Here is a 10,817-nt window from a genome sequence, read left to right as displayed (position 1 = left end):
GCCAGCGCAGCACACGGAAACGCCGTTTACCTTCCCGCCAGTAAGCGGTCCCTATTTATCTACTTGCACCTGGGGGTGCTTTCGAACTGCTAGGTTGGCAGGCCCTGGGACCGAGCAACGGGAGCGCACCCCGCCGCGGGGATTCGAACGGCCGACCTTTCGATCGGCAAGCCCTAGGCGCTGAGGCTTTTACCCACAGCGCCACCCGCGTCCCACCCCTGACTTAGGCTACTTCAAAGAGCAGATAGCAGTGTTTGGGACCATAAGCTCTTGACAGATTCATTTGCAAGAGCCAAGACAGAAACCAGCCTTCTTTTCAAACAGGCATAGGCAAACTCAGCCCTCCAGATGTTTTGGGACTACAACTCCCATCATCCCTAGCTAACAGGCTCAGTGGTCAGGGATGATGGAAGTTGTAGTCCCAAAACATCTGGCGGGCCGAGTTTGCCTGTGCCTGTTTGAAAAGCCCACAGGATGAATTCAGCAAGCAATTTGTACAGAAGCGAGACGGCGTTAGTTATGCCATATACAAAACAGAAGAAAGAAACATATGTGAGACCCCGTAATCCAGCCCCCGCCCGCCTCCTCCGTGAAGGTGCCCGGCCTCCCGTGGCAGGGAGTTCCGCAGGTGACCTGCTTCGCTCCCGCGCGGCCGGCCCTTTCTCCTCCCCGCGCAGCGAGGCAATCAACGTCCGGTTCCCCTTCGCAGCAGGCTCGGCGCCTCCGCCGCCATGTGCGGGGCGAGAGCGAGGGACTGGGGGCGGAGGCGGCGCAGTTCCTCGCCCCGTTTCTCCCTTCCCCTAAGAGACGCCTCTCCCGGCGGGCCGAGCCAGAGGAGGCCGCGCCGAGGTCCTCCCCGCCCCCGCGCGCCAGGTGCCGCCGGAGTCGCACGGGAGCCGGCGCTGCGCCTTGGCCGCCCCTCTTTCCCGGGCCGGGCGGAAGGCTTTCGGGGCCGGACCGGCTTCCGGCGGCGGCGCGTGCGCAGAGCGGGGCGATCGAGGCGGCGAGGCGGCGAGGGCGAGATGCTGGCGCTGCGGGCGGCGCGGGGGGTCGCGCGGGGGCTGCTCCTCCGGGAGGTGGGCGAGGGGGAAGGAAGGGGGTGGGGGACCCCCCCGGGGAAAGGGGGCCTCGCTGCTCCTGCCTCTGCTGCTTCCTCGGGGCAGAGACCCTGCCCTGCAACCCTAGCCGGGCTTGGGGGGTCGGGGCGGAGCTCCACTCCCTTCACTTTATGCCTCTGTCTCGAAAACATATTCTTCGCCTCTGAGATCTCCATGGATCTAGCCCAGGCTTCCTCAGCCTCAGCCCTCCAGATGTTTTGGGACTACAACTCCCATCATCCCTGACCACTGGCCCTGCTAGCCAGGGATGATGGGAGTTGGTGGGCCGTGGCTGGATGGTGGGGTCTGTTTTGTATATGGCGTAACTAGCGCCGTCTCGCTTCTGCGCAAATCGCTTGCTGAATTAATCTTGGGTGCGTTTCAAACAGGCATGGGCAAACTCGGCCCTCCAGATGTTTTGGGACTACAACTCCCATCATCCCTGACCACTGAGCCTGTTAGCTAGGGATGATGGGAGTTGTAGTCCCAAAACGTCTGGAGGGCCGAGGTTGAGGAAGCCTGATCTGTTCGCTGGAGTTGGGCTGGAGGATCCTCAGGGTCTCCAATAAAAGCAGACAGGAGAGGCATTGGAGGAGGGGGTTAGGAAAGGCTGCAGGTGGGGGGGTGGGTGGGCTGGGGGGAGGCAGAGCTGTGGGACTCCTTCTCTGGAGCCGGTGGGAGTGGGGCAGTCAGAGGGGGCAGAGGTGGAGATTCCTTATCCCTCCCCCAACTGGGTGTCTCCTCGAGGGAGGCATAGAGCAGTGGCTGGGGGGGCTGAGAAGGTGGTAGGTCTTAGGGGAAGGGTCCTGGCCGATCTTGCTTTTCTAAACCCGCTTTTTATTGTTTGTTTAGGGATGCAGCGGTTAGTGTTGGACTGTGGCCTGGCAAAGGTTCACATCGCCCTCACTCGGCCATTAAGACCTCTGGGGGTGACCTTGGGGCTTGGCTGCTTCCTCTCAGCCTAGCCTACCACACGGGGTTGAAGTGGTTATTAAACGGGAGGCGAAGTATATGCCACCTTGAGCCCCTTGGAGAAAAAGGTGGGCTAGAAAGGCAAGAATATTACCCACCCTTCACCCTAAGGTCCCAGGGTGGGTTGCAGCATTAAAGCACAGTATTGAAAGCAATTTGAAGCAACCCTAAAAATATAAGGTGGGTCCTAAAATGGGGCAACTCGTGCCAAAACTTGCCTGAAGCTTTGGGGTGGCACATTCACATACCTCTGTGTGCTCCCTGGCGTTTTCTCCCAACAGCTGGTGGAGTCTTCTCTCTGCACCCTCTCAGACTCCCCCCCCCCAATGTCTTTGCAGAGCAGCAGGCGGCCGGTGCCCGCAGTGTGGCTGGCCAGAGTGCCTCAGAGATGGTCCTCCAGCCTCCCTATGAACACGGTGGTCCTCTTTGTGCCCCAGCAGGAAGCCTGGGTGGTGGAGCGGATGGGCAAGTTCCATCGCATCCTGGAGCCAGTAAGGAACAGTCCTGCTTTCAGCAATCGGGGTGTGGGGGGTGTGGATCTGCAAAGGGAGACTTTTAAGGAACCAGTGGGGTGCCAGCTGGGTTTTAACAGCAGTCCAGCTTACAAGTTTTAAGAGTTAGGGTGTCCTTGGCTTTCCTATGTAGAGAAATGGACCAAAAACCTCACAGGACTGCCAAAATGGAGGCCCCTCTTCTGAAGGAGGGAAAGGAAGGAAAAGAGGGAAGCAGAGTGTGTTGCCTGGCGTTGGATGAAAGTAGAAAGTGCAGGTTGGGCTGGTAGTGGAGATTGAGGTCATTGTTAACTAAAGTAAAGGGTCCTGTAGCGCCTTTAAAGACAAACAAATGCTGAAATTAGGTTAGACGACACAGTTAACATATTTACCATTTGATGGTTTCTCCCAGACATTAAAGGGACGCGGGTGGTGCTGTGGGTTAAACCACAAAGGCTAGGACTTGTTGATCAGAAGGTCAGTGGTTCGAATCCCCGTGACGGGGTGAGCTCCCGTTGCTGGGTCCGTGCTCCTGCCAACCTAGCAGTTCGAAAGCACGTCAAAGTGCAAGTAGATAAATAGGTACCGCTCCGGCGAGAAGGTAAATGGCGTTTCCGTGTGCTGCTCTGGTTCGCCAGAAGCGGCTTTGTCCTGCTGGCCACATGACCCAGAAGCTGTACACCGGCTCCCTCGGCCAATAAAGCGAGATGAGCGCCACAACCAGTCGGCCACGACTGGACCTAACGGTCAGGGGTCCCTTTACCTTTACCTTTACCCAGACATTAAAAAAAGAAAGAAATAGCTCCAGGGACAGTGTCTTGCACTGAAGTTCACTCTTCAGTGTTATTTCCTGTCAAAAATACCCCCCCCCCCCCGTTCAGCCTCGAAATAGCATCTTCAAAGGTTTTTAACAGGAAACTTACGTGGGATTGATCAGCTGCATCCATGTGATGGGAAAGTAAGCAATTAAAACAATTCCAAGCAAACGCAGCATAGTATCGACTAAACAAAACTGAAGAGGTGAGTCCCACAAAAATATTGTAAGTGTCAAAAGGTAGCATAAAGAGGTTTCTTTGGCTTATGGAAAAAGCTATATGACAGATTCTAGATGCACTACTGTGAGGGGATTCTACAACCGAGGGGCTGCTACAGAGAAACCCTGTTCCCAGGTCACCATTCGTTGCACTTTTGAGGGTGATGGAACTACCAAGAAACTCCCTTTGCTGCACTTAACACCTGAGAAGGTTCGTAGGGATGGAGGCCACCTTTCAGATATTTGGCACCTAAGTCATTCAGGGCTTTAAACACTAGCGTGAGCACCTTAAATTAATCCTAGGGACCAAACTGGCATACAGGGCCACAGGGTCTGAACTCCCCTGGTTTACAGCAGTGTAAAACGTAAGCTCAGCTTTCAGGTAATTCAGCAATCTGGAACAACCAGTTGCATGGGGAAAGATATGAATGTTCTGAAGAAATACTTTCCCCTTTGCTAACCCTTTTTGCCAGGGGCTGAACTTCCTCATCCCGCTTCTCGACCGCATCCGCTACGTGCAAAGCCTCAAGGAAATCGTCATCAATGTGCCAGAGCAGTCGGCTGTTACCCTTGGTGAGAAGATTTGGCTGGGGAGGCAAGGAGTGGAAGGGCCGGGCCGGGCTGAGTTGGGGGCCGCCCTGGAGTGGGTAATTTGTGGGGTGGTCCATCTCTGTCCAGGCCAGCAAAACCTCCTTGCCAGTGCTGGGTAACCCGGGTTCTTTAGTTTTCCTTTGCATAGTTACATGTGTGAAGGCAGAGCTTTGTCTGTCTGTGTTCATCCAAGGCCTTTGTAAATTGAATCGGTCTACCTCAGAAAGTATTGACCAGATGCCTGTAGAGCAATTGGCTGGTTCTTAACCCTTCTCCAAACAAAGGGAGGCCTAGACTTTCTGTTCTCTGTGTTGGAAGGACCTTTGCTATTTGGTTGGGAAAACTCTTGCTTGTACCCGCACTTGCTTGAGCGAAGGTCTTTTGCTGCCTGGTTCCCCTGCTGTTGGGCCTTCTCTGTATCTTCATCGTGGGCGGTGGGCCCTCTGCCTTGTTCTCATGAAATTGTTCCTTGTTTCCTTCCAGACAATGTCACCCTTCAGATCGACGGTGTCCTCTACTTGCGAGTCATGGACCCCTACAAGGTACTACCTTCCTGGAAACTGACTGTGGCCTAATGAAGCCAGGAGCCCCTCTGGGACACAGCAAAGGATTCCACCCCCCATCTCGGCAGCTCTTGTAACCCTTGTGCATGTTTGGGGGTGCGCAGCTGAGAGGCCAAGAAGGGGGGTGGCTGCTGAGCTTTCTGTCGTCTTCTGGGGCCAGGAGGGGGCGAGGCCTTTCCCTTTGTCCTTGGCCCTGGGAGTGTCAGGCAGCCAGTGCTGCCTTCCTGTTCCATCCCTCTGCCTCCTCCTTTTCCCCTCTAGGCCAGTTACGGAGTGGAGGACCCCGAATACGCCGTCACCCAGCTTGCCCAGACCACCATGAGGTCTGAGCTGGGCAAGCTCACCCTCGATAAAGTCTTTCGGGTGAGACACGGGAAGCGGGGGGGGGGGGGCTAGTGAGGTCTGGGGTGTGTATCTGGCACTGGGGGGTAGAAGTGGGCGGGCCAGAGTTCTGCGGCAGACCAGGGCTGTATAACAGGAGGGGCGGCAGACTGGGTTTCTGGGGGAGCTGCAGAGAAAGCTTGCAGGGTGTGGAAACTGCATGATACGAGGAGGTTCAGGTGTGCTGCAGGTGCCCTGTGTGGCACGGCTTGGGTGAAGTGGGGGTGCTCGCCTGCTTTGAGGAATCTGGGGCACAGGCTTTGCTTCGCCAGGTCCTCTGGCTGGTGAGAGCACCCAGGCAGCGAGGGCTGGAGAACAGCCAGGCCTGGGAAAGAATCCATGGTTGAGCTCATACTTTGCCTGCAGCCGGTCCTGGGTTCAGCCACCAGCATCTGAAAAGGGTCAGGGGTGGAGAGGAAAGTCCTTCCCTGCCCAGGACTCCGGAGAGGCGTTGCTGCCGGTCAGAGCAGGTGGTGGCTGGCCTGGGGCAAAGCAGGCAGCTTCCTTTGCTGTCCCCCTCGCTGACCCCACACTTCCCCACTCAGGAGCGTGAAAACCTCAACGCCAGCATCGTGGACGCCATCAACCAGGCTTCAGACTACTGGGGTATCCGGTGCCTGCGCTACGAGATCAAGGACATCCACGTTCCCCCTCGCGTCAAGGAGTCCATGCAGATGCAGGTCAGCTGGGCCCTTGGAAGCCTCTCTGGGTCGAACTTCTTTATGGAGTTCTTTATAAAATTGCGCAAATCTTTTTTCAGTTTCCTTAGGGTTACTTATTATTTTGTCCCCAATTATGATTTGATTAATTGTCCTTTCACATTCTTTTTTCTTTAGCTGCCGAGCCAGTAATTTGCCTGGCTTGTTAGCAAACTCAAAATTTCTCTGTTTCATTAATCTTAATTTCCATTCCATTTCTTCATTTATTATCATAGAATATTGTGACTGTAGTATTTTAATATTTCTCTTTATTTCCGCATCATCTGGTCTCTTATATAATTCTCTTTCATTTTTCCTGATGTCTTCTACCACTTCTTGCTTCTCCTTTTCTTTCTGTTTTCTTTCTATTGAGGCTGGGGGCAGACTGCCATTCCCTCTGCCTCCTCCGCCCGTGGTCCAGCTTGTTTTCTCTGATCTTGCTGAGGACTGGGAACGGGACTCTGCAGTCTGTCCTGGCGATGCTTCCCAGCTGCTTTTCCCTCTCCCTGGCGTGGGTACCGTCCTCGCAGGCTCTGGAACGCAGGACTTTTTTGCCTGTGATGTGGGAGCCATCGATCCTGGGAGTGAAGATCTCTGTGTGCCTTGGGGCTCCTCTTTAGGGTCGCACGGCTTTTCTGCCAGGAGGTTGGCGGGTCTCTCACCAGGCAGCGCTTTCCCTTCCAGGTGGAGGCCGAGAGACGCAAGCGGGCAACCGTGCTGGAGTCAGAAGGGACCCGGGAGTCGGCCATCAACGTGGCCGAGGGGAGGAAGCAAGCTCAGATCCTGGCCTCGGAGGCGGAGAAGGCCGAGCAGATCAACCAGGCTTCCGGTAACCTAGGGAGGCCTCTCCCGGTTAAAGGCAGAGCAGGGCAGGGAGACCTCTGAGGCTGCCTCCCTTCTCCTCTGCCCCATAACTCAGAGCCTCTGGTGCTGGTGCTTGTGGGAGGAATGGATGAGGGGCAGGAGGTGAAACGTGAGCAAAGGATAAATGTACAGCGGGAAACAGCCAGGAGTCTCGGCCAAGGAATAGAGGGCCGTCCTGTGGGGCAGGCATGACACTTCATCCCTGAAGGAGGATATCTGCCTTGAGATCTAGAAACCTGCTGTGAAATACAGAGGTGGGATTTTGGAGGATGCTGCTTGTGCAAAGGATGCCAGATCCCGACCCACCAAAGACGGCATTGTTCCCCGTGGTCCAGCAGAACTCTGACCCATAGGAGATGCCCCTTTCTCCTATTTGTGCTTGGATATCACCCACTCCTTGGGAACTGGGGCTTCTTTCCAGATGGTTTGGGGAGGTTGCCTCATTTCCTTCCTAGCTCCTACACCCGGGGAAGTGTCTGGAGTAATTGGGGAAGGGGTCCTGGTGAAAGGAAGTCACTGCACTGCTTGTGCTGTGAACTGAGTCGGAGGGTGGGGTTTCATGTTCTTTGGGGCTCCCCTGAACCTGCCTGACCGCCCTTTTCTTCCTTTCCCAGGGGAAGCCAGTGCCATTCTGGTGAAGGCTCAGGCCAAAGCAGAAGCGATCCGAGTCGTGGCAGCTGCTCTGGCACAGCAGGTGATGGAGGGGGTGGTCTCAAGGGAAGCACCTGCCTGGGGAGACCCCTTGGGAGGGCGTTTCCGCTTGGTGTCAGCTTGGAGCGGCTCTCCTAAGGCCTTGCAGCCAACTTCTGGCTAAGTGGCCACCCTGGGCTCCTTTGGAGGAAGGAGATGTGCCAGGCCCCTCCGGAGCCTAAGAATGGCCTGCCTTGTTGTCTTTCGTCTGGGCAAGAGGAGATTGAAGTGCTTGGGTTGCAAAGCAAATGGATAGGGACTTGATTTGGTCCTTCCTCATCCCTCAGAAATGGTGTCCTCTGTCACGCCAGAAGTACTGTTCTTGGGGGGACAGGGGGTGGGCGGGTGTGGAGGACTCCCTGGTCCTGAATGGGGGTCACTGTGCCCCTAAAGGAGCAGGTGTGCAGCCTGGGAGTCATTTTGGACTCACAGCTGTCCATGGAGGCGCAGGTCAATTCTGTATCCTGGGGAGCTGTTTATCAGCTCCATCTGGAACGCAGGATGAGACTCTCCGTGTCCGCGGACTGTCTGGCCAGAGTGGTGCATGCTCTGGTTATCTCTCGCTTGGACTACTGCAATGCGCTCTACGTGGGGCTCCCTTTGAAGGTGACCCGGAAACTGCAATTAATCCAGAATGCAGCAGCTAGACTGGTGACTGGGAGCGGCCACCGAGACCACATAACACCAGTCTTGAAAGACCTACATTGGCTCCCTGTACGTTTCCGAGCACAATTCAAAGTGTTGGTGCTGATTTTTAAAGCCCTAAACGGCCTTGGTCCAGTATACCTGAAGGAGCGTCTCCACCCCCATTGTTCTGCCTGGACACTGAGGTCCAGCTCCGAGGGCCTTCTGGTGGTTCCCTCACTGCGAGAAGCCAAGCTATAGGGAACCAGGCAGAGGGCCTTCTCGGTAGTGGCGCCCGCCCTGTGGAACACCCTCCCACCAGATGTCAAAGAGAAAAACAACTACCAGACTTTTAGAAGACATCTGAAGGCAGCCCTGTTTAGGGAAGCTTTCAATGTTTAACAGACTACTGTATTTTAATACTTTGTTGGAAGCCGCCCAGAGTGGCTGGGGAAACCCAGCCAGATGGGCGGGGTATAAATAATAAATTCTATTCTATTCGACACCGGGACGCGGGTGGCGCTGTGGGTAAAACCTCAGCGCCTAGGACTTGCCGATTACATGGTCGGCGGTTCGAATCCCCGCGGCGGGGTGCACTCCCGTAGTTCGGTCCCAGCGCCTGCCAACCTAGCAGTTTGAAAGCACCTTTGGGTGCAAGTAGATAAATAGGGACCGCTTACCAGCGGGAAGGTAAACGGCGTTCTGTGTGCTGCGCTGGCTCGCCAGAGTAGCTTCGTCACACTGGCCATGTGACCTGGAAGTGTCTGCGGACAGCGCTGGCTCCCGGCCTGTAGAGTGAGATGAGCGCACAACCCTAGAGTCTGTCAAGACTGGCCCGTATGGGCAGGGGTACCTTTATTCTATTCGACACCAAGCAAGCTGGAGGAGGAGAGCCCCATTCTGGGACATTTCTCTCCCTCTCTTCCTCCTCCCCCCGGTCTTTCTTTCCTGCGTCTTTGTACCATCTCACTTCCTCTCCTCTCTCCCTCCCAGAACGGCAACAGTGCAGCTTCTCTCTCTGTGGCTGAGCAGTACGTGGCTGCCTTCTCCAAGCTGGCAAAAGAGTCCAACACCATTCTTCTGCCATCCAGCACGGGAGACATGTCCAGCATGGTTGCCCAGGTGAGTTTGGTGTGCCAGGAGGCAGGCGGACAGATTGGGATCCGCTGGCACCAGTGGAGGGCAGGAGCTTGCAGGGGTGCAGTCCAATAAGGAAGGAGATTGGGTCAAACACCGCAAGAGCAAAAGATCCTTGCGTGCAGATGAAACAATAGCCGCTTAAGGCTTCTAAGGTTGCAAGAATTCAGCAGATTCCTTGTTGGCCAGGGGTTGGGGAGGTAGGAACAAAGGAAGTATCTGGTGGAAGGAACGCCTCACCTCGGGTCAGGAGGCTCCATTAGGCATCTTGCAGCCTGATCCCATCAGAGCTGGGCGCTTCTCACACCATATTACACCGGTCTTGAAAGACCTACATTGACTCTCAGAATGTTTCCAAGCATAATTCAACATGTTGGTGCTGATCTTTAAAGCCCTAAACGGCCTCAGTCCAGTATATCTGAAGGAGCGTCTCCACCCCGATCGTTCAGCCCGGACACTGAGGTCCAGCTCCGAGGGCCTTCTGGCGGTTCCCTCCCTGCGAGAAGCCAAGTGACAGGGAACCAGGCAGAGGGCCTTCTCGGTAGTGGCGCCCGCCCTGTGGAATGCCCTCCAACCAGATGTCAAAGGGAAGAACAACTACCAGACTTTTAGAAGACATCTGAAAGCAGCCCTATACAGGGAAGCTTTTAATGTTTAATAGGTTATTGTATTTTAATATTCTGTTGGAAGCTGCCCAGAGTGGCTGGGGAAACCAAGCCAGATGGGCGGGGTATAAATAATAAATTGTTGTTATTATTATTATTATTATTGAAGCTGGTGCCCTTCAGGAGCCCAAACTCTGCCTATGATCCAGCTGTTTAGTGGAGCAGGGGCCTTGCAGTGCTGGGAAGCAACGATTGACTTTGGGCCTGCAAGTTGAGCCTGCTTCTGATCTGACCCCCGGCATAATCGGTGTGTGGTCATCCACTCCTAGGCTCCATTTCCCCTTGGGGGGAAGGCTAGTATGGCGAGGTCCTCTTGCAGAATGCAAAACTGCCCACAGTCTGGGTTGCTGGGTAGAGTGAGGGCAGATCCTTCCATCTACTTCTGTGTTGTGTGATCCATTCCATGTGCTGTGTTGAGGGGCTCTGACCTCTCCCTCCCTCCCTCTTTTCTCTCTCCAGGCAATGGGAATCTATGGCTCCCTGAGCAAACCCCAACCCACCAAGGCAGCCTCTGTGGAAGCCACAGCTCCCCCCGCCCTCCAGGCCCCTCCTCCGCCTCCGTCCCCAAGCATAGAGTACACTGAGCAGGAGCAGCAGCCGAGCACCAGCTAACGGAGAAGCCCGCCCCCTGCCCTTGGACTCTTGTCCTTCCCCTCTTTGGTTTATTTTCTAATTTGGATTTAATCATGTAATAAAAGGAGATGGCCAGGAACCAGCGTCTCCCCTTTTTCTGGGGGGGAACCTCTCTTGTCTCGGACTGGGATTTTCAACCACACGAGGATGAAGGCCCTGGGCTCATCGGCCCCAAATCCTGAGGAGGGCGCAAATAACCTGCAGAGGAATTTGGCAGGAAACTGTCCGTGCCCCATTGGTGCCCAGGAAGAGTTGGGGTGCTGTGAGGCTAGTGGTTTCGGGACAAAGGGTCTTGGTTATTGTTCGCCAGCCATTGAGGGCGAGCTCTGCATGGCAGCTGGAGCTCCTCATCACACCATGACCAGGTCCTGGCAGAGC

The 10,817-nt window shown here is 55.3% G+C and overlaps 1 protein-coding gene across 2 annotated transcripts; it reads left to right on the top strand.

Annotated features, from left to right (window-relative positions):
• Nucleotides 1–967: 967 nt before the first annotated feature.
• Nucleotides 968–10,518, top strand: STOML2 (stomatin like 2). Of its 2 annotated transcripts, none has more exons than XM_028748384.2 (10): nucleotides 968–1,076; nucleotides 2,408–2,560; nucleotides 4,067–4,166; nucleotides 4,668–4,726; nucleotides 5,009–5,110; nucleotides 5,674–5,808; nucleotides 6,511–6,655; nucleotides 7,305–7,384; nucleotides 8,998–9,126; nucleotides 10,266–10,518. In XM_028748384.2, the coding sequence occupies exons 1-10, from the start codon at nucleotides 1,023–1,025 to the stop codon at nucleotides 10,416–10,418; spliced, it is 1,110 nt and encodes a 369-aa protein (XP_028604217.2). In that variant the 5' UTR covers nucleotides 968–1,022; the 3' UTR covers nucleotides 10,419–10,518. The 2 variants fall into 2 exon arrangements, with proteins under 2 accessions (XP_028604217.2, XP_077792719.1); XM_077936593.1 differs by having other exon boundaries at nucleotides 1,017–1,076; nucleotides 2,413–2,560.
• The last annotated feature ends 299 nt before the right edge of the window (nucleotides 10,519–10,817 follow it).

This window comes from Podarcis muralis, chromosome 11, assembly GCF_964188315.1.
Source record: "Podarcis muralis chromosome 11, rPodMur119.hap1.1, whole genome shotgun sequence".
Classification (NCBI taxonomy): Eukaryota; Metazoa; Chordata; class Lepidosauria; order Squamata; family Lacertidae; genus Podarcis; species Podarcis muralis.
This window is presented reverse-complemented; position numbering and strand designations above follow the sequence as displayed.